This window comes from Calypte anna, chromosome 19 (genome assembly GCF_003957555.1).
Source record: "Calypte anna isolate BGI_N300 chromosome 19, bCalAnn1_v1.p, whole genome shotgun sequence".
NCBI lineage: Eukaryota > Metazoa > Chordata > Aves > Apodiformes > Trochilidae > Calypte > Calypte anna.
Window position 1 is genome coordinate 8,850,871 of NC_044264.1, and position 24,453 is coordinate 8,875,323.

The following is a 24,453-nucleotide window of genomic DNA, read 5'->3' on the forward strand; positions in this document are numbered from 1 at the left end:
GCTCTGAGCATTTTATGGAAGGTTAAAAGTGCACTAGATAAAGGACTAGCATTTAGAGAGAGAATATACTTCATGATAGGCACTTTGACAACGACTGCAGTGCTTTTAAAAAATAATCTCAAGTTTCCTAGAGCTGTATATTTTTGTAAAGAGGTTTAGGATGTTTTCCTACATAAATGTCACTTCAGAAGGATGAGCTGCCCATTTAGCCAGCATGTGAAATTTCTAAAGCCACAACAGTCAAATGCTTCTAGCAAACCATTTCTGCAGCCCATCCACAGCATGCAAGCCTGCAACTGCCTCTGCAAGACTTCTACAAGAGTTTTTAAGACAAATATGCAGATACAGTTTGGGTTCAAAGGGTTTCCCCCCTAGCCCAGCTTGAAAGTTCCAGTATGTTGCTACTACATATCCTAGAAGTCACCTTACATGCAATGCACACTTTCCAGTGTGTGTCCAAGTTTTTAAATGTATTTAGGTGGAATTATCTTCTACCTTCAGTTACGCAAGCAGCACATCTGTGTAGAGCTGACCAAAAGCATTTGCAGAGAAAACACTGTATTAAAATTCCAGGGTTTGGTCTCTCATTCCCAGGGTTACAGGAGTGCCTCGGGTTGCTCAACACTGACCCCTCTGTCAGCCTCCTACTCCACAAAGGAGAATCCAAATCCAGTGTAATCTGCATGGTCATGACACCCACCAGCTCAGTGTCCAGCATCCTCCAGATCCTTTGGATCCTCCTTGGAAGCTTTGGAGATCACATCCCTATTCCTGTAACCACTGTGCTTCTCTCCAGAGCAGTCCTGGCCCCAAGGTATGGATCTAAGCATCCCCCTTCCCACCAGAGCTGGAACCACTCAGCACCTCAGGGTAAGGGGATCCTGTCCCGAGGATGGCTGCAGCAAAGCCACCATGCTTGAGGGTGACACCAGGGCTCCTTCCTCCTGTGCTGGGTTTGGCTGAACCATCCCAGCAAAAGAGCTGGGTGAGGAAAAGCTGCCTGAAGGTCAAACCCCAAAACTCAAGGGATTGTCAGAGCCTGGACAGCCCCTCACCCATACACTGAATGGAGGGTTTCAGCCAGGCTGGACCCTCCACACTTCAGCAGTTTCTATTTTTTAATCCTCTTGGGATGATACCTTGGTCACTGGGCCTCCTTAATAACCTTCATAACCCTTCCTTTGGAAGGCAACCCTGGAGAACAATGTCTGTGCTTGGAGTTTGCCCCTGCACATCTCCCAGAGGACACAAACTGGGACACAAATGCATCGCCGAGTTCATTTTAAAAGTATAATATTACAAAGCAAAGAAATCCTGGCACAGCTTCCAGTATTTCTGACATGAAGTGGCCTTTTGGACGTGTGAGGAAAGCTACTGAGAGGCTCTGGGCAGTCTCCCTGCTGCAGATTGATGCTGAGGAGGAAGCTGCAGAGGACTGGAATTTGGGTTTGATTCAAAGGAAAAGTTGAAAGTTTGGGGGGGAGCAGATGCTCAGCTGGTCCAAATCAAAAGAGTTTTGCTGAAGCTCACAAAATGATGTCACCATGGACTCAGCCTTGTCTGCTCCTCTAAATGGTTCAAGACTCTTGAGTCTGAACAGTTCAGGTGGAGATCTAAGGAGCAGAGGTCTCCTCCTTTCATTTCCCTGGCGCTGGTTTTAGTGGTGCTGAGAAACTCCAAACCCATCTGAAAAAGCCTCACTCCAAATGCAACTTATTTGGTCTACTTAGGCAATTATTTGGAAGATTATGTTGACGTGGCTGCTTCGAGCAGACCAATTTTCTAAACACAGACTTAATTTTACAAAGCACTCAAAGCTCACAGTAGTACCCTTAAAATCACATCTCTACTTAGATTGAGTCTTAACCCAGCCTGGAAAAACAATAGGCCAACCTTGTGGGCTGAGTCTCTTGCAGGATTGCTTGAGGCTCTTAATACACTCTCTGTCTTATTTCTATAGCTCCAAATTCTGATGTTGGACATAAAGAGGAAAGAGCCTTGATAAAAATGACATCCAAAGCTTAATTCACCCCTTTGTTAATGGAGTTGTTCAGCACAGCAGTTTGCAGTCCTTCTCCTGAAACCAGAAGGCCTCAAAAAAAAGTCAGCTGGACATCTGCACTCGTTAAAGGTCCTATTTTAAAAACTATGCCAAGTATTGATTCTAATAAACTTGGTCTTTTTAGTTACACTCCTCCAAGAGCTGCCAAACACATGAAGGAGCTGCAGGCTGTGGATGCACCGTGGAGGAGAACTCATGGGTGGAACCTAAAAGGGGTTTCAAGCACTCACACAAACCTCTGGAGGGGTCCTGGATCCCTTCTCCTGGATGCTTTCTCCATCCAGCACAACCCTTCCAGCTCATTTGTCATCTTTCTTACTCTTAGGGTTTTTTTGTCAGCTGATTGTGCACATAATATGGAGGAATAATAAAGAGAGGAGGATGCAAACTGCTGCAGCTTGAGAAGTGAGCTCAGGATGTGATTCCCCTTCCCTGGATGCCTGGAAGATGTCACTGAGATTCTCCCTCCCTTAGTGCAACCCGTGTGGAGCCAATATGAACTCCCAGCAAAGTGCTTAAAACCCCATCATTTATAATAACTGTTAAATGATGAGACATTGTTTACCCAGATCACAAGATAAATTCTCACTTACAGAATGCTTGCCTGACTGTCCTGAATGTCATCTGGTTTTTATTTAAATGCAAAATGTAATTAAGCTCCCAATAACACAGCAGAAGAATTCAATAAGATAGGGCTTTTCACTTACAGCTTAATATTAACATTTTCCCATAAATGTTAATGAATAAAAGTCTACTGGTTTATGTATTATCCATGGTGGGGAGACAGCAGGCTGGGAATGGAAGGAAAGCTGGGGTTTTCATACCCCAAATTACAATATATACAACATATCCCCTTTCCAGCATTGCCAGGGACACAGTCCCACTGCTGCATCCTCCCAGGGCAGCACCAAACTGGCTCTCAGGAGACATCCTCCAGATATTCTCCTTCCCCAGCCCTCAGGAAGATTTTCCCCAGCCAAAATCCCCCTTTTTTTCTCCTTTTCCCTTGCCCTCTCTCTCCCTTGTTCCACTTTCTGCTGGACCATCTCCACTGGACACACCACAAGCATCAGGCAGGGAACATCAGCACCTCTAAGCCAGGATAAGGTCCCAAGCCATGATGTTCTCAGACTCCCTCCTGGATAGCCAATCATGAGATTATTAGAAAAATCAGGTTACTGTTTGTCTGATGTTCTAAAGAACACGTGGGGGTGATGAGAGGTGACAGCAAGACTGCAGGATGATGATAGGAAAGGAGATGGCACCCAAAAAAGTGGGAGAAGACCCCTGGAGCTGGTGGATGTGGCATTCTGGGGTCTATCAAAGGATTTGTGTCTCCTGGTGCCAAAGCACAAGCAGCAGATCCCATGGGGGAAGAGGATGGATGAAAGGATTGAGAGCTGCAGGGCCAGGGCTTGGCTTGCCCTGGAACATTTTAATTGTTTTAGCTTCTGACCTTCCATTTAGTGTGGGGTTTTTTTTTTTTTGCCATGCTAATGCCTGTTTTGTTGTTTGGTGACTCAGAGCTCATCGTGTCTCTCTAGTAACATGTGTTCATTTAGCAGTTTGGCTGCTTAACAATTTACAGACCCACAGAACTGTTCTGGTTGGAAAAGACCTTTAGGATCATCGAGTCCAACCATTAACCCAACTCTACCATCCCATAGATGGGTCCTCATCCCACCACCTCCTCTGGGGAAGGCAAGGCATGGTTCCTAAGAACTTTGCAACAACTTGGGCCATCATCCTGACCCAGTCCAGGGATCAGTAAATGACAGGGACATTTAAAAGGGACAGCACCCTTGGCATCAATGTGATGGGCAGGAAGAGGAGCTGGCAGACTGGCTGCACATCATTTGAAGATAATAAAAGGCTCAAACTTTCCAAGAGGTGATGAGAGAGGTGCAGGAGATTTGGACTGGAGTGCAGGAAGGGATGGGAGCAGTGTGTCAGCCTATGGAACCCCATCAGTGGGACTTTGGGGTTTTAGGAGCAAGCACCAGCCAAAGCTTCCCCCACACCTAAAACCCCTCCTGTAAAAATCAGCACAATCCCAAAAGGCTGCCTGGGGCTGCTGGGCTGGGGAGGAGGGAGAGGAACTGTCTTGGCTTCATTCTGCCACCACCTCAGCAGCTGCAACAAGTTCTGGCTCACAAAACAGCTGTAAAAATACCAGTTCTGGTTCAAATGCTGGGAAAGCAGGGCTCTTACCCTTACTGAGAGAGATATGCTTGCCCTAAGTCATATCCTACATAAAATACCATGCAAAAACTCCTAAAAGGAATAACAAGGTAATTATAGAAACCAGAGATGGAAAAATCCTATAGCCTCGTGGTCTCCTGCACCCTGCTCAGTGAAGGACTTGGTGTGGGGCAGGTTTCAGAACTTGGACTTTCAAAAAAGGGAAGATTTAATAAACACTGAGAAATATTTCCAAATATTTAGAAAACCCAAAATACCAGATTTCCAAGCCAAGCTGTGCAAACAGAAAAATGCATTTAGAAAACTGTTAAAAATCAACAGCTTGGCTGTGGCACCAAAATACACTTCTGAATAGCAAGCAACACCTCCTGAGCATGACACTGGAGCTGTGAGGATGCTCAGCCCTTTGCAGGATCAGACCCAGATGAATTCCTCCTGTGGTTCCCCTCTTGTTCCCCTTCAAACCCATAGCAGAAGCCTCAGTGATGGATGCACAAAGCTCAGTGCTTCAGGAGGTACTCAGCAAAACAGACAAATGTCAGCAAAGCCAAGCAAGGCAGCAAGGAGCTTCCCATTTTCCTGTGAAATGCTGGAGTGCTGCAGTAGGAAAATTAATTTGCTAAATCATTAGGAAGAAAAACCACAAACCAAAGCAAACCCAAAGCAAACCCAATGCAATAAGAAGTCTCCAAGGAGAAAGGGAGTTGTTTCTCTGTTAACTACTTGGAGACAAAGCTCTGGAAGAAGAAAAATGTAGGGGTCCAATCATGTCATAACCCAGAAGAGCTGAAACACTTGCACAACAATGAGTAAGAAATTAAGTTTTAAATTGAGTGCTGGCCCTCTCTTGTGACACTTCTTTATATTCTGCTAGAAAGGACACTGCTGAGCTCATTTCACATCCAGCAGCAGGAGATGCCTGCCTGCAGACATCATTTACTCATCTCATGGCTGTTTCTCCCCATTTCTTTCCTCCAGGAGGAATGACAAATCCAGAAATGGGACTGCACTTTGTTTTATTATGCTATCGATTTTCCTGCAAAGGGAAAGTGCATTTATCCCCCAGGTCTGTGTGCTGCCAAGGAAGGGTTAACCAAATGTTTATCACAAAGCTGGCTTCAGAGTTGAAAGTAATGTGATCAGTAATGAATTTTGTGTTACATTAGGTTGTATAAATGGACAGACAAGCGCAGACAACAAGTGGCCAGGAGTCGGGGCTAATCTAATGATGTAAAAATAGAGACAGCACCAATTATACTTGGGGCCAGCTCAGAGCTCCTGCAGGGACTGCAAATGAATAGGTACAAATCAAATTACTGACTAATAGACGCACTACAAGAGAGGGCAGTCAATGCTAAATACATTAGGGCCTTGTGACCTCTCTGCTCTGAGCAGCAGAATCCTAAATTTGACTTAAAAAAAAAAAAATAAATCAAAGAAACTCTTGTTCGTTTAAGGAGAGAAAGAGAACAATGTTATTTGGGAAATGGTTTGAGACACTTGGCTATTTTTTGGTTTGCTCCCCTGCACCCGTGTGATGCCTGTAACCCTTTGAAAGCTTTTAGAAAAAGGAGAAATACCCTTTGTGCAAAAGTTAAGACCTGATAACAATACAGTTGTGTTACATACCAAAACATTTCAAAGCCATCTGCCTCTTTGTGGTGATGTTTTTTACTGCTACTTCCCCGGCTGTGTCTGTATCAAAAATAAAATAGTTCTTAAATAGTTCTTAATAGTTCTTGGTTTTAATAAGAAGAAAAAGAAAAGGAATCTCCCCACACCACAGTTGTAATGCAGTTGATCAATTCATTATCAAATGGCAGAAAGTCAGAGGTGTCTGTATCAGTCCTTTAGAAACACCAACAGATGATGTCTACAAACCTAAATTCCCATCAGAAATGGGAATTTAATTCCCAGCAGAAACATTAGTGCTATCAGCCTTCATCCCCCTGCCCCCAGGAATAACATCCAACCTGGAAGAAATAGCACTAAAAACTCCTGGGGCTGGTGGTGAGCTGGGTTTGGGGAGCTGGGAAATGGTTGGGAAGTTAGAAATGCCCTTGTTGGCCCTAGGGCTGTGGGAGGGGAATCCTCCAGGGATCTGGGTTTGGGTTGGAGAGAGGGAGAAGCCCATGCTGAAGTGTTTGGTGTCCTGCACGGGGCAGCTGAGCTGGTGTTGCACATGAGGAAGAATTAATAAAACCAGGTTAAAATGTACACAGTGCAAATGCTGCTTTTCTCATCAGCCAGCACTTGGGAAATGGCAGCTCCTAATGAGCCCTCAATTTTCATTTCTTTGAAACAAGGCTCTTCCAAATAAACCTTTTGTGGGAAGAACTGCATTGAACTCTTCAGGCTTACTTGAGGGGGTAATTTAATCTCTGACCCTGGGATGAATATTCTGAAAGTTCAAAGGCTGCTTTTAGCATCAGTGTTGTTTGATCTGCTTGCTGCCCAAGCTGATCTTGCATTCAACCTAGGCTGAAATCTCTTCAGAGGGAAAATCAACTGCTCTGCTCCTGTATCCCACAGCTAAGGCAGGACTGAGAGCAACTGAGGAGAGGGAAGGGAAAAATTATCCTGGAAAAATGAAAAGGAAGGAAGGAAAAATGAAAAGGGAGGAAGGAGGGAAGGAAGGAAGAGAAGGAAAGGAGGGAGAGAAGGGAGGGAGGGAGGGAGGGAGGGAGGGAGGCAGGGAGGGAGGGAAGGGAGGGAGGGAGGGAGGGAGGGAGGAAGGGAGGGAGGAAGGGAGGGAGGAAGGGAGGAAAGGAGGAAGGGAGGAAGGGAGGAAGGAGGAAGGGAGGAAGGGAGGAAGGAGGAAGGGAGGAAGGGAGGAAGGAAGGAAGGAAGGAAGGAAGGAAGGAAGGAAGGAAGGAAGGAAGGAAGGAAGGAAGGAAGGAAGGAAGGAAGGAAGGAAGGAAGGAAGGAAGGAAGGAAGGAAGGAAGGAAGGAAGGGAGGGAGGAAGGAAGGAGGAAGGAAGGAAGGAAGGAAGGAAGGAAGGAAGGAAGGAAGGAAGGAGGAAGGAAGGAAGGAAGGAAGGAAGGGAGGGAAGGAAGGAAGGGAGGAAGGAAGGAAGGAAGGAAGGAAGGAAGGAAGGAAGGAAGGAAGGAAGGAAGGAAGGAGGAAGGAAGGAAGGAAGGAGGAAGGAAGGAAGGAAGGAAGGAAGGAAGGAAGGAAGGAAGGAGGAAGGAAGGAAGGAAGGAGGAAGGAAGGAAGGAAGGAAGGAAGGAAGGAAGGAAGGAAGGAAGGAAGGGAATTTCTCAGAAACATTTCCCAGGAACACTTCCAAACCATCCTGAGTTAGGCTCATGCTGGGACAGGGGACCAGGATCCCAACTGCCCTGAGCACCAATCCCAGGTTTTGCCCAGGCTATTCCCTAGCAGCATGGCTAATTAGCTCCACTTACTTACATCTCATTAATCAGGTTAAAGAGTTTGCTGCAACATATGAGCTTCCTTCATCGCATTATGAGTTTGTTCATGGAATCTGGAAGGAATCCAGGCAGCCTGAGAGGCAGGCACAGGGCACTGTGCCTCACTGCTGCCTTTCTGCAGGTGGTGGTTGACAGATTTGGGAGTTTTAGTAGAAAATGAACCACGTTTGTTAGGTTGGTTTTGCTTTTTTTTGGTTTTTTTGTTTGAAACAGGAACTTTGTAAGAGGCTTTAAATTCTTCAGCCCCCGTGGGTTGTGAGTGACCCTGATGGACTTCCCTGCTCAGCCCCACAGACCTGGTTCTGAGCTGCAAAATTTGGGGGGTGCTCTGTGGTTTTTGATACAGGCTCTTTCTGCAAGTTCCTAAGTATTTCTGAGACAGGGTAGATAGTGAAAAAAGTTATTTTGCTCCATAAGCTGCAGTGTAAAGTGTGCCATCCCAGGGCACTGCATTTCAGGATGCATTAAAATAAAGAGATAAATAAATAGCACAAAAAGCAATTCTACCTTGTGTAGACACAAAACCATCCCACCACGTGGAAAATGCTGCAGCAACGTGGATTTGGGGATGTTTTGTCAACATAAATTAGGTCTGAATATAAGTACAACATTCAGGTAGCCAAAAAAAATAGTTACAGAGGCAGCAGCCAGGCAAGGACTGGAATCACACATTGCAAACCTGGTAAGTCCCATCCTACATCTCCAGAGCTCTTTCTGTCCAAAAAAGCAGAGGGCTGACACTGGCAGCAGCATGTTTCTCACTAAAGGAAGTCTGTAATATTGCCTGTCCTGACAAAGTAACCTGAGCAGTGATGGATACTTATTAATTTTATATATTGCCAATTAAAAAACTGTCTGTCAAGTTGCTACAGCACTGTGCTATGGATTAGAAATAGTCTTCCATAGATGGATCTCAGAAAACACGTAATTACTCAGACTGTACATGCTCAGCCCCCTCTTACAGCCTTATTTTCAATATTACGCCCAGAGTTAACCAAAATACATTTGAAAACTTAAGGGGTTGCTGAAGGAATCCATAAATCAGAGGATTTATTGATTACAGTGTTTTTGGAGAGAAAGATTTCAGGCTGGCAATTTCTGCATGTCCAGCTTGAGGGGAGCATTGGCAGAGATTTTTGTCTCCAGGAAAGGAGAGAGTTTCATCAATCCCAATCCCAGCTCCAGCACATACTCAGAAACTACACTGCAGATGTAAATATTGTAGCTGCTGGAAAACAAAGCTTGGCAAGCAAAAGAGGTCACTGACCACTACCATTTTGTAAGCAGACCTTTGTTTTGTTTTGTTTTTTGCACTGAGAGTTCAACAGAAACTGAAACAGCAAAACCATCTTTTTTGCAGCTTTTTTTGGTTTATGCCTTGTTTGGAATTAATTTTATGTTGAGGCTGAGAGACTTTGCTTGAGACAGCCCTGGAGAAACTGGTTTCCCAGTCTTCTCAACTACCTGGATTACTGGAATTATCACTTAGGTCACAAGAAAAGTAGATTTTTTTTTTTTGGGGGGGTCATTTTCCAGACCTGCTTCTTCTCCCATCCACTGTCCTACAGCTCTTGGAGTGGAACAGAGCCACCAGGCCACCTAATTCTTTGCAAATACCTGATTCTTCCTCCTGGTTTCATCACCCTCCAGCTTGATCTGTCCTGTACAGCCCATCCCCAGGTTCTTCTGCCTCTGCCAGGCAATGCAACAGGGTAGGTGAGAAACAATCTGCTCCCCAGGGCAGTCTGGGTTTCCTTCCCCTCTCCTGCAGCATATCAGCTCTGATTACTATATAAATCTGTGTCAGCTATGTCCTAACAGTTAAGGCATTAAAAGAATCTATTTATCTCTTGCCATTAAGTGCATGTCAGGCCCAGTTGAGCACTTGATAAAGTCTCACTGTCCACCCTGCTGCCCCTTTGGGCTCTGTCCATACCAGGGACCTGAGCACTACACAGCCCCCTTCACATTTAGAAATCCTCATTAGTTCAGGTTTCAGTTTGAAGAAGACTTTGCAAGTTTCATTAAATGGCTGGAAAATGTATTTAAGGACTGAGCACAACCAGGGGCTAAAGACATGCATAACACAAAGGCATGAAGAAGTTAAAATAAATCATTTGGTTAAAAAAAGGTTTGTCACTTGTGTAATTTTGAGTCCAGTGCACAAACAGAACCACCAGCACCAGCATGTAAATTAACTGCCAGAAAGCACATTTAGAGAGTCCTTCTCCACTGAATTCTGCTGTCATTTCACTGAGGTGAGTGTGCAGAAGGGAATCCAAGGAAGGAAAAGCTGGGCTAGAAAACTGAACATTATTCAAAGTTTATTCATCTCAGCTTGGGTTTGTTAGGATGTAAGTGGCTTTGGGGGAAATGAAAACTATCCTCCTTGTTACAATCCAACAAAGACACCTCTTCTTTGAAGCAAAGGTCCTTCCAAACATTTTTTTCCCCCATTTATTAACCAGCAGCCAAATGCCAGCACTTCCCCATGCTCCACAGCCTGACAACCAGAGCCTGCAGCAAGGCTGGACCCCTCCTGTGGCCAGGGTGGCTTCCCAGGTATGGGCTGAGCAGGAGAGGACTTTTTATGGCCATGTGGTTAAGATGAGCTCAAGAGCTTTTAGGGGCTGGAAGTGGAAAGGGCACTGGAGTTCACAGCCTTATCACTAGGTTTGCTCTGCTGCTCTGAGTCACCACATGCCCAAATCCTGAGAATAAAGGGTGGGAGGGAGAGAGAGAATCCCAGCACAGGCAAGAAAACACAGAGTGCAAGGACAGCCAGAGGAGGGGAGTGGGATGGAGTGAGTTGGGTCAATGCTTACATGGGCTGCTTTGAGTTGGAAACTCTCCTAGGCTCACTATGAAGATTTATGTGTCTGGATAAAAGAGAGAAATCTCTTTGGATGAATTTTAGCTCTGTGATGGCCCCTCTCTGAACGGTTCCTTCAGAGCTCTAGGAGCCTCATGCCAAAGAAGTTGGCACTCACTGCTACCAGCTGGGTGAAAAGGGCAGGAAAATACAGATTTGTCAGATCTCTGACAAAGTTCTTGGTTTCCAACAGAATACAATGTCAAGTCTCTGGGGCAGTCACCTTAACTTGGCACATCTAGCAGGCTCCAGCTTTCACAAGAAGGGGTTCTCTTCACCTTTCCCCTAAGCCACCCAGCCTGAGGGGAGCTGACCTGCTATGGGAAGTGGACACCATCCCAAAGTTCACTCTGGGCACAGTTTGGGTCAATAAGTGATGAAACATGTGCCTCTGGCCACCTCCACAGCCTGTGCTTCACGTGAAGTGCCTCATCCAAGGCAAGAGGCTGAGGAGAATTTGCACCAGATCTGGAACTGGGAGCCACACTTTGTGTTCAGCCAACTCCTTCTCTTAATACCAGATCTTAAACCATCCCTTGACTCAGTTTTTTTTCCAGATGGAAAGACAGTTTGAAAGGGAACAAGCTGGGCTACAAAGGATGCTTCTGCACCACCCAGCAGCTTGGTTCTTGCTACTTGCACCTACAGCTGAGGGCTTAAAATCTGCTTCTTTGCCACCTCCTCCTCCAGACTGTGGGACGTGGCACTGCTCTGGTGATCTGCCATGGGCTGTGTGCTCAACAGGGACCCAGATGCAGAACAGGGGAATGAGCCCTGATGGGACAGTCCCTGAGCCTTCTCCAAAGCCCTCAATGATTCTTGGGGGCAACAGCAAAGGAAGAGGCAGCTCCTGCTCTACTCAGCCTTCCCATCCTGTCCCTAGGTTGTCCCACCCACAGGTTTCTGCTGGACCCTGTCCTCTTTTCCCTGCAAGATGCCAGAGGAGTGACAAGGGAGCTGGCAGCTGCTCTTAGAAGTCCCCATTGCTCTCAGGTGCTGGTCCCAGCACAGATGGGGCACAGCTCAAAGAGGGGCCCAAGTGTTTTTTTCTAAACCAAGTCCAAACTGATGGAGACAATAAAACCACAACAACTGCCCTTTAGCATTTCTGAGCATCTCCTGCCACCGAGCCCCTTCTGAGCAGCATAATCTCTGACGTGCCATTCCATTTACTTAAACAGATGATATAATTTATCAATATAATGGACACTGATGAAGATGGATTAATTTGGATTACAGAACCAGCGTTTCACTGGGGCTCTATTCAGGACACAAAATGAGGATGTGTGTGATTATGACAGTGTTTGGAGCAGGGTGGGCAAGGGCAGCTCTCTACAAAGAGACTGGGATGCTCCCGAGCTGGCAGAGTTTCCTTTCCTACAGTAAGGAAACTCCAAGAATTTTCTTCCAAGCTACTTCAGGCTTCTCACACTATGTATCAGACACCTTATCTCACCCCAAGTGAGATCCCCAGCTCACTAACCAGAGAAGGCAGCGGAGAGAGGCAAAGAAAAGCAAAAATTGAAAAATAAAATAAAAATCACCATTGGGTGAGCTGTACGTGATCTCTGATCACACCTCTTCTTTGTACCTGTTCCTGAGCCCACTATGTCCCTGCTGGGAGACTCGCACATCGCGTCGGCCAGGCGCTCCCGCAGCCCCTCCTCGGAGTGCTCCATGGAAGACATGTGACGGAGACCAAAGTTCTCAGGCCAGCTCCCACACACCTCCAGCAAGGTCACACTCCGGTCGAAGGCACCTTCAACAAACAAACAGGAGATGTTTGGGACACCCTGGGACAGAGCTCCTTCCCCAGGTGTTCCCTAGGAGCCTTGGCGTTCCCGGTTCCTGGTTTCAGCACTGGTGGGAATGTTGGCGTTAAGAGCAGAGCAGAGCCCTGAGCAGCTCTGGCCAAGCAGCTGGAAGCAAAAAGGTTAAATGAATAATGCAGAGCCAATTCTGGTCTGGTGTTAGTGAGAGTCAGGGAATCAGGAGGATGAGACTGATGGAGATGACATGTCATGTTAAAAACTGCACACGTGTTGTTAAGAACATGCATGTTGAGTACAAGCAGAAATGAGTTTTACAAACAATTTGCCTTTCACTGGGCTACTGTGCAGTGCTCAGTCCTTTTGGGTTTGAGCTACCAATCTGAGCTAAAATCCCTTTCTTGCTCTTGAGGGAGATGTAGAGATGAGGAAAGGAGGGCTTGCTTTCTGGAGGATGTTTGCTGAAGGAATAAAGTGAGCCCTCCTTTCAGTCAGGGATATCTGTGGTATTCCCTGCTCCAGCACTGTGAAACTTTAGGTCAAGTGTGAGGTAGCAGAGACTCTGTCCCCAGCAGTGCTTTGCTGCTGTTGTGACACAGAGCACGTACCTACCAAAGATGCTTCAAATAATTCCTTACTTGCTGTTATTACCTCATTGACAAGAGGGTGTGATGCTCTGCTGACTGCAAAGAGCAGATCCTGAACTCGAGATCACTTCAAAGTACAAATTAAAATTATTCTGCTTTATTATACAGCGAGACCTCTGCGAAGGCTTACTGAAATCATTCCCACTTGGACCAAGATTACAGTTATGCTTTGTTGCTTCAAGCACATACCATTTACCCCACTATTAGGTAACTGAATCTGCAGCATTTATAGGGCCTGGTTTCTGCCAGCTTAGCCAGGGGAAAAAAAAAAAAAACAAAAAAAACGCAAATGCCGACGTTTCTCCGAGTTAAAAGTACACGAAACACGTCCTTGTTATCAGGCCTTTGGTTTTCCCCCTTTGATCAGCCGTCAGAAACTATCTACACTTGTAGTCTGTGACTGTACAGCTTCACAACACACCCCCTGCCACTGACAGGTGGTAATAGAAAGGGTGAGAGACCAAGCCCCGCGGCAGGCGTCCCTTCCTCTGATAACGCCCCAAGTACCGGGTGATAACCGTTAGTAAACACTCGGGCAGGCAGTTAATCCATACATCAGCAAAGAGGGGCAGATAATTTGGAACTCTTAATGGCATGGAGAAAAAGCACCAGGGCTGGCATTCAGGGATTTATATGGGCTGCAACGGTGGCTTCTGGCTCCTGAATTTCATCGGCACGCACGGCGTTGATTTATCTCCCGGCCCGGCTGCGGAGGAGATGCCTGGCACTGGAAAAATCATGGAGAATGCAATGGAAGCTCTAGAAAATGGGCCCGTGGCTCTTCTAGGATACATGCACTTGAACTCTGGATGGATCCCGGTTGAAACCGAGGGGAATGACCAAATATTTCAACTTTTAATGGGTCTTTGGATTTATAAGGTTGCTCCAGTCTGCTCGTTTGTTTGAAAGCAAAGGGTTCTTGAAGCTTGTTTGAGAAAATGCAGTGAGGAGGCAAAGTCATTTCAGTGATGTTTAAGTCTCTGCAACATCTCCATATTGTCAAGTGCAGGAGGAAAAGCAAAATTCAGTCTTTCCTTTGAAGCTTCTTTTTTCAAGTCATCCTTCTGCAGCTTCACCCTGAGACCCCCACTCCCTTTATACTCCAAGACCCCCCTGATTTCAGGTCGTTTGCTAGGGCTGCTCACCTACCTGGAAAGCTCCCAGGGGGTGCTTTTAATTCCACATCCCCAAAGCTCAGGGTGGCAGCAGGATGAGGGTGAGCTCCAGGGCTTTGGCAGAAATGCTGATGAGAAATCTCTGCTTTACTACTGCCTGCCCTTCTTTCAGAAGTGAGGAATGGGAGCAGTTCTGGTCCTATAAGCAGACATATGAATAACAAGGCAAATGGGTTTTGAAGCTCTGCCAAGATGCCTGTGTGTGTGTGTGTGCAGGGAGAAACTTCATAGAGCCCTGGGCTCCAGCTCCTGAGCTTCTCAAGTGAGAGCAAAGGAGACAAGTGCAGCAACATCACCTCTGCAATCAGGGCCAAGAGCTGCCAAAAGTTCTCAGGTTGCAGGTGTTAATGTAAAGGCAGGTTAGAGGGATCAGCTGCACTGGAAGTTTTCTTGTAAAAAAACTGCAAGGCTGGGGAAGCTCCTGTTTTATCTTTCCTCCCTTCTCACTCCTCCATGTGGCTGGATGATCCATGTCCCAGCATCCAGCTCTGGTTCACCACCCATCAGGTCCTTTCCTACATGGCTCTGTCCCTCTCTGATGTCAACCAAAGCTGTTTCAGGAGAAACAAAGGTGACTGGCACAGACAGAGCACTGCAAGAGCAGACTTCTCAAAGTAACATCAGTTTCTCAAAGTTCTTTGGTATTTTTACACCTTGGAAAACTCTTCTGTCAAGTGGATGAAATGGTAGATGGACTGACTGCTCCCCAGGAGCTTTTGGGTGCTTTGTCCTAGGTGGATCTTTCCCAACAGCACACGAGCTAATGACATTAAACTTACACTGATAGCAGCTAACCCTATCTCTGCTATTTATTAAATTGTAATCTCTTTCTGGCTGCCTTGCTCTCCCCTTTTCAATCTGAGTATCTGGGTTGATAACCCTATCGAATTCCCCATCGTCAGCCAGAGAGAAGTTTACAAATAAACCTCAGTGGAGTCTCCTGCTCTGAAAATCCCACCCCAAACCCAATCCCAGAACAGCACCCAGGGACCCAGGCAGCTGAAAAAAGCTCCTGCTGATTTAGGGGATTAAGGAAGGGTTGAGAGAAGGCAGACTTCACCCTGGGCCTTTCCTGACAAACTGCTGAAATCCCCCAGGCTCAGCCCTGAGGTGTGAAGCCCAGCCTGGTCCTGGTCCCAGCCCTGCTCCTGCTCCTACTCTGACAGGGGGAATGGGCTCCACCTCAAAGGAGAAAGTCACTTAGAAATAACTCCACCAAGCAGCTAATTAGGTATTATTTTATCCAAGCAATTACTAGTGTAATTCTGGTGAAACCTCATAAAACCATTGAAAAAAACCCCTTTGACTTCAAATGGAGTCAATATTTCATCCTCCGGTGTGGGGCTTTCAAGCAAACAGAACGTTTACTTCTCCCCTTATTTCCTGAAGATGAAACTGGGTGGAAATGAAGCCCATCAGCCTCCCTTGTATGATGCCCAAGCACCCTTCCAGACCCCCTGCATTACAAATGAAGAAACAACCCCAAACTAAACCAAATGGAACAAGCAGAACCCTTGGCTTCACCACCCAGCCCAAAGTGCTTTGTTGTGCAGTTCCAGGGTGTTTAGCTTTATGCTACCCCAAACACTCCAAGCTAATTCTGCTCCACACGCAGGATTTTCCTATTTAAACTTGAATTTTCTCCTGATACTGATCTCCTGGTTCTGTCCTTCCACTGACATTTGCCTCCTCCCAAGCACAGCCCTTTCCTCACTCACACCACTGCTGGACAGAGCAGGATCAGACCCTTCCTCTTTCTGCTTAACGTTTCTTGCATTTTATTAACAGCAAAGGCTTCTGTTATTGCTCATCCCAAATTACCTTGCTTAGAAGCACAGGATTTGTCTTTCACGTCACAATTGTTTCAAGGCTTTTAATATAAAAGGAAAATAAATTCTACAGGAGGAAAAAAAAAAAAAAAAAAGACCAACCCCAAACCTTGGAAACATCCTTTCAATTCACAGCCCTACCCACCAAGGCCCAGAAAACCAGAGAAGCTTATTTTCTTCTCTGAAAGATCTAATAGTAAAAAGTATTTTTACAAAATATTTTAATGCTTCTAGCGTGTTATTTTTCTAAGTCAAAATAGCTAAGCTAAATCTTTCACCATAGCCCTTTAATTCAAAAGCCAAGGGAAATTTTTTTCATTAAACCTCTGGACGGCTTTGTTTAAAATATGAAATCAAGTAGCTCCATTTCCTGTCTTCTAAGGAACAGTAAATCAAAAGGGCTACGTTCTTGAAAAATACAGTAATGGTTCTATTAAAAAGCTTTGACAGTTTTGAGCCTCACCTTGCATATTGCAACATCCATGTGAGCAAAAATAACAGAGTAAATAGAAGAGGCAGTGACCTGACAATTTTAACTGATAAAGGATGCATCCTTCTCATGAAAGGGATGGAGGCTCAAACACCCTGTCCTCTTTTGGTCCCTTGAGGAGGAGGAATTGGCCTGGATGGGATTCCTGATCTGCCTGGCACTGGCCACACCAGGAACCCCAGTGTGAGTGTGCCAGAGGTGCTCAGAAGAAGCCCTGTCAGGAGCAGGAACCCCATGGGTGTGTGAGGAACTGGCGCCTGGAAATTCCTTGCCCAAAGTAGTGAGTCAAATTGTAACATACCCCGTTTAAACATTAATGGTTCAACTTTCCTACAGAGTTTGCCAGTTCACTCCCATGCCATAACTCTGTTACTCCAGGGGGAAAGCCACAAAGCAGCAGCTCCTGGGGTTTGAACAAGGACCTGGGGAAAAGCCTGGCTGAAGGGTGGAGGAGCTGGGATCCCAGCTGGATCCCCTCTCTGAACCTGGCAGCAGGCACTGCCCACCCTGTCCTCTGCCCCATCCACCTTAAATTCAGTGGGACAGGCTTTGCAAGACCTCACCCCCCCTGCACAGCTGATAACCCAAGGTGTGAGGGTTAAATATTGCCCTTGGCAAGGAGGGCAGATGCTCCAGCCTCAGCGAGGAACTCCCTCTCCCTGTCATCCTCCCTCCCACGGAGTTTCTTTTTTTCCAGAATTGCTCTCAGTTCTGCTATAAACAGGACATTACTCACCAGCTCTGTAGCCTCTGAGTGCATTTAATTCATGGAGCCTTCAGTGGGGGTGCCCAGACCCACAGGCAAAGAACACTTTCAGATCCCTTTGAACTTCGGGCTAAGTGAGGCTGAGAGGTTCCCGAGTCCCTCCTCACCACACTACACACTTAGAAACACAAAAACCTGTTTATTCCTCTGTCATTAGTACTAAATGAGTTTTGAAGCAAACATGCAGCTGCTGGGGGAGGAAGCCTGGCAGGGGGGTAACCCTAGGGTGGCTCTGAGGGGGGGAAGGCAGATGGTTGCCCAGCCATTGACACATCCTACAGTCAGGACAATGACCAAGATGATCCCAGAATGATCTGGGTTGGGAAGGAGCTTTGAGATCATCAAGTCCAACCCTTGATTCCCCGTGGTTCCCAGCCCATGGCACTGAGTGCCACATCCAGTCTCTTCTTAAAAGCCTCCAGGGATGGAGAATCCACCCCCTCCCTGGGCAGCCCATTCCAATGTCTGATCATCCTCTCTGGAAAGAATTTTTTTCGTAATATCCAACCTAAACCTGGCAGAGCTGAAGCCCATGGCCTCTTGTCTGACTGATAGAGCCCAACCCCCCCCTGGCTCCAATCTCCTTTCAGGGAGTTGTAGAGAGTGATGAGGTCTCCCCTGAGCCTCCTCTTCACCTCCAGCTCCCTCAGCCTCTCCTCACAGGATCTGTGCTCAAGTCCTTTCACCAGCCCAGTTGCCTCCTTTGGACCTGCTCCAGCACCTCAAGCTCCTTCCTGAGCTGAGGGGCCCAGAACTGGACACAGGACTCAAGCTGTGGCCTCCCCAGGGCTGAGCACAGGGGCAGAATCCCTTTCCTGGACCTGCTGGCCACGCTGTTCCTGAGCCAGCCCAGGATGCCATTGGCCTTCTTGGCCACCTGGGCACACTGCTGGCTCATGGTCACCTTCCTGGTGACCCAAACTCCCAGGTCTCTTTCTGCCACTCTGTGCCCAGCCTTGAGCTCCCCATGGGGTTGTTGAACCTCACTGATGAACCTCATCCCATTGATTGCTGAACCTCACCCCATCCATGATGGATGGAAATGTTCAGAATCACCACGGGGCAGGCTCAGCAGGTCCTTAGGGACCTTCTCACGCCCCCTGCCCACACCCTGACAAATTCTGGCTCCTCCACTCCGGCAAAAAGGGTTAACCACAAGCTCAGGAGAAGCATTTCCCTGCTCAGGAACCTCGCCAGCCATCACAGCCATCCTGAAGGCTTTCAAATGTGAGCAAGGCTGCAATTTTCAGAGCTGGAGCAGTGAGATATTTTTATAAATACATAAATCTTTTCAAGGAAAAACAAATACAGAGGAAAGAATGTAAACATTATTGTAAAATGCATAATAAAATGTCTGCTGTTTGTTAATTTTGCTCCTTATTATCCAGTCTATCTGCACCACTGCTGTTGAAACATTTGCCTCTATTTTATTTTTTTTTTTTTAACTCCAGTATTCATTTAAAAATAGTTTCCTGCATGTTATATGAATAAGCAAAACCTAAGGTCCTAAATCCAGGAGAACTTTGAAGTATGAAACCCATGGTCTATGGGAACTATGTTTTCATTAATCAAAGTAGATGTTTCTAAAGCCATCAGATTTATCATGACTGGATTTCATATGTGAAACCCAATATACACACAGACATACACTGCTTGTCCTTTTGGATTAGTCCTGACCTTTTACTCTCCTTTCTGAAGGCTCTGCCTTTCCTCAGCATGAAGCTGCCCTCTTTTACCACCACCTCAGCCTTGACAAAAGAACCTCCCCATCCCTGGGCTGGCTCTGCCCAGAAATAATTCAGGGATTTATTCATCCCTGCCTTCTCTTCCAATGCTCCCTGCCACTCAGGACACACTGGTAATACACCTGGCCACCAAATGAGGGACTCGAGTGTCACCACAGAGCCATCATCAAGCCCTGAGCCTGCCAAAAGCTGCACCAACCCCCCCTACACCTCTGCAGAGACCCCCGAGCATCATCACCGATGGCTCCTCCAGCCCTGCCTGGCTCCTGGCTCCCCCCTGAGGCACTGAGGTTAGGAAAAGGACACGGGAGAGAGCTGGGATGCTTTACAGACTGGAGGCAGGATGTGACATCCATCCAAAGCTGGAGTTAAAAAAGATAAAATGAAAAAAAAAAATTAAAAAAAAAAAAAAAAAAAAAAAAAAAAAAAAAAAAAAAAAATCAGTGTTTGGTGTCATCGGGGGAAAATTTATGCTGTGTTTTTTTCTAAGTACCAGAAGGAGAGGATTTGGTCATTTTCTTCATGGAGCAACCCTGGGGTGAGTGCTGAGGGCAGTGGGGAAGGGGGTGACTCCTCTGTAGCCTGAGGACACCCCGTGCTGGAAATCTGGACATTCACACCCTTCTGGCAATGCTGAGTGCAACTGGTTTTTTGCAGCCTAAAAGCCCAAAGAGAGGGAAAGTGCAGTGTAACCAACAGGATGCTGCTAGGATCTGAACAGCAAAACACCCCCCTGCAGTAAAATTAATTTCCAAGAAAAAAAAATGTTCCTCCCTCCCCTTGAAAAGCAAGATTCTTGCACATTTTAATTCTTCACAGCTTTGCAGGATCAGAATGCCTGGAAAAACCCAGGAATGCTGCCACCAGCCCCAAGTCCCTCAGAGATTAACATTTCTTTCCATTTAATCCTGATAAAAGGAAAGGGTCCTGAAGAGCAGAGAGCTCTGCACAAGCCAGGCTGGATGGGGGGGGGACCAGGTAGGATTCTGCCCAGCAGAAAAACTTTACCTGATATTCTTTCAAGCTCAAGGTCTGGAAAATTCATTAAAAAAGGATTCACAAAAGATTTTCAGCACTTCTTAGTTTTTGCAAGGTTGGAATTGTTTTCTTGTGGTCCTCACATACTTCTAATTCTCAGTCCTGGTTAAAATTAGAAAATCCAGGGAGTTTTTTTCCCCTCCTAGTTAAGTTTCCCACTCTCAGAAGATCCATGACTTAGTTAAGCTCACAAGAAGATGATTATTGAGATCCTCAACAATGCCTAGGAAATTTAAACACAGAATGAATTCCATTGCCTCAGCAGAGTTGTTTTGTTTTTTTAAACAAGTCTTTATTTTGTTTTCCTTCTCAACTGAATAAAAGCTGCAGCTTTCTGAGGGTGAAGTCTTTGTATTGGCTTCACCAGGGAGAGGAGTGTAAGATGCTGGAAGGTTCCAGCTGGGCTTTCTGTGACACCACACACTGATTTGCTGATTTGTTTATATGCCAAATCATTTCTGAGCTCTTGGGAAGAGCTTTGCAGGCACAGCCTTAGTGAGCTCACTTAGCAAGGCAGAAATATGCCAATTCCACTGGAGGGATTTAAATAATATATTACTTCCCTTAAGAAAACACCAAGATTTATCTTGCTTATTATCAAGCCCGTGGCACGTGCAAATGCACACACTTATACACGTGTACAAAGCACATATAATGGATTATAAAAGGCTCACATTTTGCCCACAAGTAAGGCAAGATCTGACAACTCATGGTTGGTTTTTTTTTTTTTTGGATAACTAAGATCTTATGTTACACTTTGACACATAAGTGTGGATTTGTCATCTTGCTTGAGAATTAGTGGTAAATGTCTGAGCCAAGGAATTTAATTCTGATTGTTTCATTTGAATGAAAAAAAAAAAAAAAAAGAAAAAAATCTTAAGTGTTGAAAAAACATTGGAACTGTGCTACATGTTAATATATCACTCAAATTGTAATTGGAGACTCCTTGTGTAATAGAAACAGAGAGTGTAATGCTTGGAAAGGCCAAATTCATGGTGGGTATAGATCCTGGGCAGCTGAAGGGTGGGAAATCCCAAGGGAAATCTGCAAGGGAAAGGAAAAGGCTTCCCCTGCCTGGGAATCCTCACCCACCTCCCATTGGGCAGACCAAACCTACCAGTGTCAAGGACATCAGCTGGGCTGGGGGTAATTTTATTTTAAAATAAGTATCATGCACATGGAGAAATGTTCACTGCAAGGTGAGCTAAAGGGTCAGTTTCTTCCTGGCTAGCAGAAAGTTTCCAGAAGAGAATCTGTAGGAAAGAGGTTGGAGACCTGGAAATGGGAAATCTGGTTTCTATCTCTATATATTTATCCTCAAAGTGAAGTGTGGGCTTGAGGATGCTGCTGAAACAGGACCAGAGCACATGGTGGCTCCCAGTCCCAAGGTCTGATCTCCTCCCAAACCCTGTCCAAGGCAGGGATTTTACTCCAGCCAGGCAGGACCCAGCTGGGCAGGAGCCAGCAGCCCCATCCTCACTGTCTTGAAGTTTTCCTCGGAATTCCTTGAGGAGGTTTTGCCCTTGTCACTTGGATTATCCATCAGACAGCTGGTGGCTGGATAAGGCAGAGCGACGTGGCAAGGTGAGATGATGGAGTGAAAAAATTATTGGGATTGGCAGGTCCTAGCCTCAGGCTTTTGGTCATTTAACTCATCTCATCCTCAGCAAAGATTTGCCCCTTCCACATGCTTCATGTTTGCACTTGGCAATTTGCAGTAACAACTCCACATGCAAAGAGGAGTTGGGCAAAGCTGGCTCAGTGGTCACAGCTGAAAGCAAAGCTTGCAGGAATCAGCAAGAACTGCTTCAGAAAAAGTCATACAAGGACTTGGGCTGCCTGGAATAACACCACTGGTTTTTTACCTGACAGTAGAGCTCTGAAGTAAGAGAAGTAAGAGAAATCACAAAAGGTGCCTGGAAGGGTGTGCAGGTAGAGCATTATTCTTACAGGGCAAAATTCCAATTAAAATCTTACTAATGTCCCTGGAATTTCTCTCTCCTATCCCATCAGATCACTGCCTCCCATTCCCTACAGGTTTTCCAATGAAAATGATGACAGGTTGGGCATGGGTTGAAGTCTTCTGACAGATGCCAAATAAAGTAACTGAGGATTAACCAGAAGCTTCCCAAAGGGATCAGGTACACAGAGAGGGGTGAAGGGGAAACCTTGGTGCCTGGAAATCTAAGTCAGGATGCCCCAAATCCTTGCCTGACCCCACAGGTGCTGGCAGATCCCTCAAGAAGATCTTCCCAGGAGGATCTTCCCGTTTTCCCAGCACCTCAGCCTCTTCCCAGCACATCAAAGTGGATTTTTCTCCCTCCTGCTTCTCCAGGAGGGTTTGATTCAGCCACCCAGCTCTGCTCACCCTTTCCAGCCCCCTGAATTCACATTTTATAGCAGAAACTGCCATAAGAGCAGAGCTGGAGCTGCTGTGTCAGGCACAGCCCCACCACTGCCCAGGGGGAGAGGGAATCCCAGTTCTTCCCAGGGATGATCCCAGTCTCTAAACCTGGTCCTGTCACTTTCTGGGTTGCTATAGCTCAAAATCCTCCAGTGAAACCAGCTTTAGTCCATGTGAGTAGTTGGGATGATGACAACCAAGGAAGGATGGATTCTGAGAGCCCCTGACTTCCATTTGTGTGTTCATCCCACTGAAATCAGAGCTTGTACATATTTAAAAGGATAAACCTGCTACTAATAACTACCAATCAAAGGAGGAGATTCCAATTTTTATGCCAGAAAGCTAACAAAAATCTTTAGTGTGTTATAAACAGGGATCTGTCATTATAAATGAAGTTCAGCATGTAAAAACCCAAACATGGAGTTTATTGTCTTTAATGGCTGAGAAAAGACAAGTGTGTTTGGTTGGAAAGGAATTTAGCAAGAAGTAGTTCTGCACAGGAACCAAAATCCATCTTAAAAAAAAAAAAATCACCACTGACAGTTTTACAGTAGAATAGAACTGAGCTGCTGTGAACTCTCAGAAGTGGGGCTAATCACAAGTTTCTGGGGAATTTAATAGGCAGAAGAAATCTGATTATTAGGGAGAACCCTGTAACCTTGGTAGAAGCTGATCCTCCACCTTTCCCAGTTTGAAAATCTGAGTCAAACCACCCATGTTTTGCAGAGGGGTTTGTTTGTTGCATCCTAATAATCTTCCTCTCAGCACAAAGCCATCTCTGAGTTCACTTGGCATGAAGCACTAAGAAAAAACTTCCTTTAATAATAGAGAGAAGCAAATCCAAGGAGGTAAGCAAATGTTAGCAGCTAATGAAGATGAGAGAGGGATGTAGCAGATCTGATGGGGCAGCTCCATAAATCCATGTACAATTATTTCCTACAGTGGGCAAGCTCAAGGGTGGAAGCTCTCCAAAGGGAATCTCTCAAAAATCCTGGGCAGCAGCAAAAAAAAAAAAAAAAAAAGTGACAAAACACTTGCCAAATGTTTTAGTGCTCTGCTGAAAGATCAAGGTGGAAAGAGCCTCTGAGCTGGGAGCCTTGGAACCAAGACAGACTTTCCTGGATCAGAGCATGTAACATCAGACATCAACCCAGCATCTCACTAATGAACCAAAGAAATAACAATAATAACTTTACAGAGAGGAAAAAAAAAAAAAAGGAAAAGGGGAGAAAGGAAGTAGAATCTTTTATCAGTTCCAGGTACTGTGACCTCCCTATCTGCAGATTCATTTAAATCAAGGAAAGAGGAAAAAAAAACCAAGTTGGACATGAGATGAAGCAAAACATTTTTAAGTACAATAAGATCCAAACTAGAAATGTATCCTGGGAGAAGGAACTTTTCCTAAGCACACAAGGATTATCTTGGATACATGAAAAGGCCACCAGAGGCAGGAGTAGTTTCCTGTATGGCAAATAGATTCACAAGGGATGTCAGGGCATGTGCAGAGCACTGGGGGAGCAGGGGGGCAGCTCTGGTGTCCATCAAGCCCCATTTATTGATGTTCTTGCTCACTGAGGCAAGGTTTGGGAACATGGATCATAACACCCTTTTTATGCCCTATAAAAGTACACTCTGAAGTGATGAGAAATGTGGATTGCTGAGTCGTGCCAGGTCAGTCAGTTAGAAAGAAGCATTTTTTTTTTTTCTTTTTTCTTTTTTTTTCAGGGGGCTTCTTACAAAGCAAAGAGTAATTCTTGTTGGAAGGAAAAAAAAAAAATTGGGAACCCTCCAAAGCATATGTTTCACAAATCTCCAAAAAGTGGAAAACAAGATTCCAAGAGGAGAAGTGTAGGAGGTGCAGTGTGAGAACAGAAGTTCACCACAAGTTTCCTGCATGTCCCACGCTGGGGACAGACTGAGCAAGGAAGGGACCAGGACCTCTGATGGCACTCACAAGGGATGTCCCCAAGCCCTTTGCTTCCAACCCGATCTCAGGGCAGGATTGGGGACTGCCATTAC

The 24,453-nt window shown here is 45.8% G+C and overlaps 1 protein-coding gene across 8 annotated transcripts in view; it reads right to left on the reverse strand.

Moving 5' to 3' along the window:
* Positions 1-24,453, reverse strand: part of BCAS3 (BCAS3 microtubule associated cell migration factor) — a 310,290-nt gene that overhangs the window by 8,881 nt on the left and 276,956 nt on the right. For 3 of the 8 annotated variants that reach the window (XM_030462194.1, XM_030462191.1, XM_030462193.1), the window contains 2 exons: positions 12,163-12,330; positions 5,894-5,959 (listed from right to left, as the gene is read on the reverse strand). In XM_030462194.1, the coding sequence (XP_030318054.1) occupies positions 5,894-5,959; positions 12,163-12,330 (234 nt within the window). Of the gene's footprint in view, positions 1-5,893; positions 5,960-12,115; positions 12,331-24,453 lie in introns of all 8 variants that reach the window. The other 5 variants (XM_030462196.1, XM_030462195.1, XM_030462199.1 and 2 more) reach the window with 4 other exon arrangements.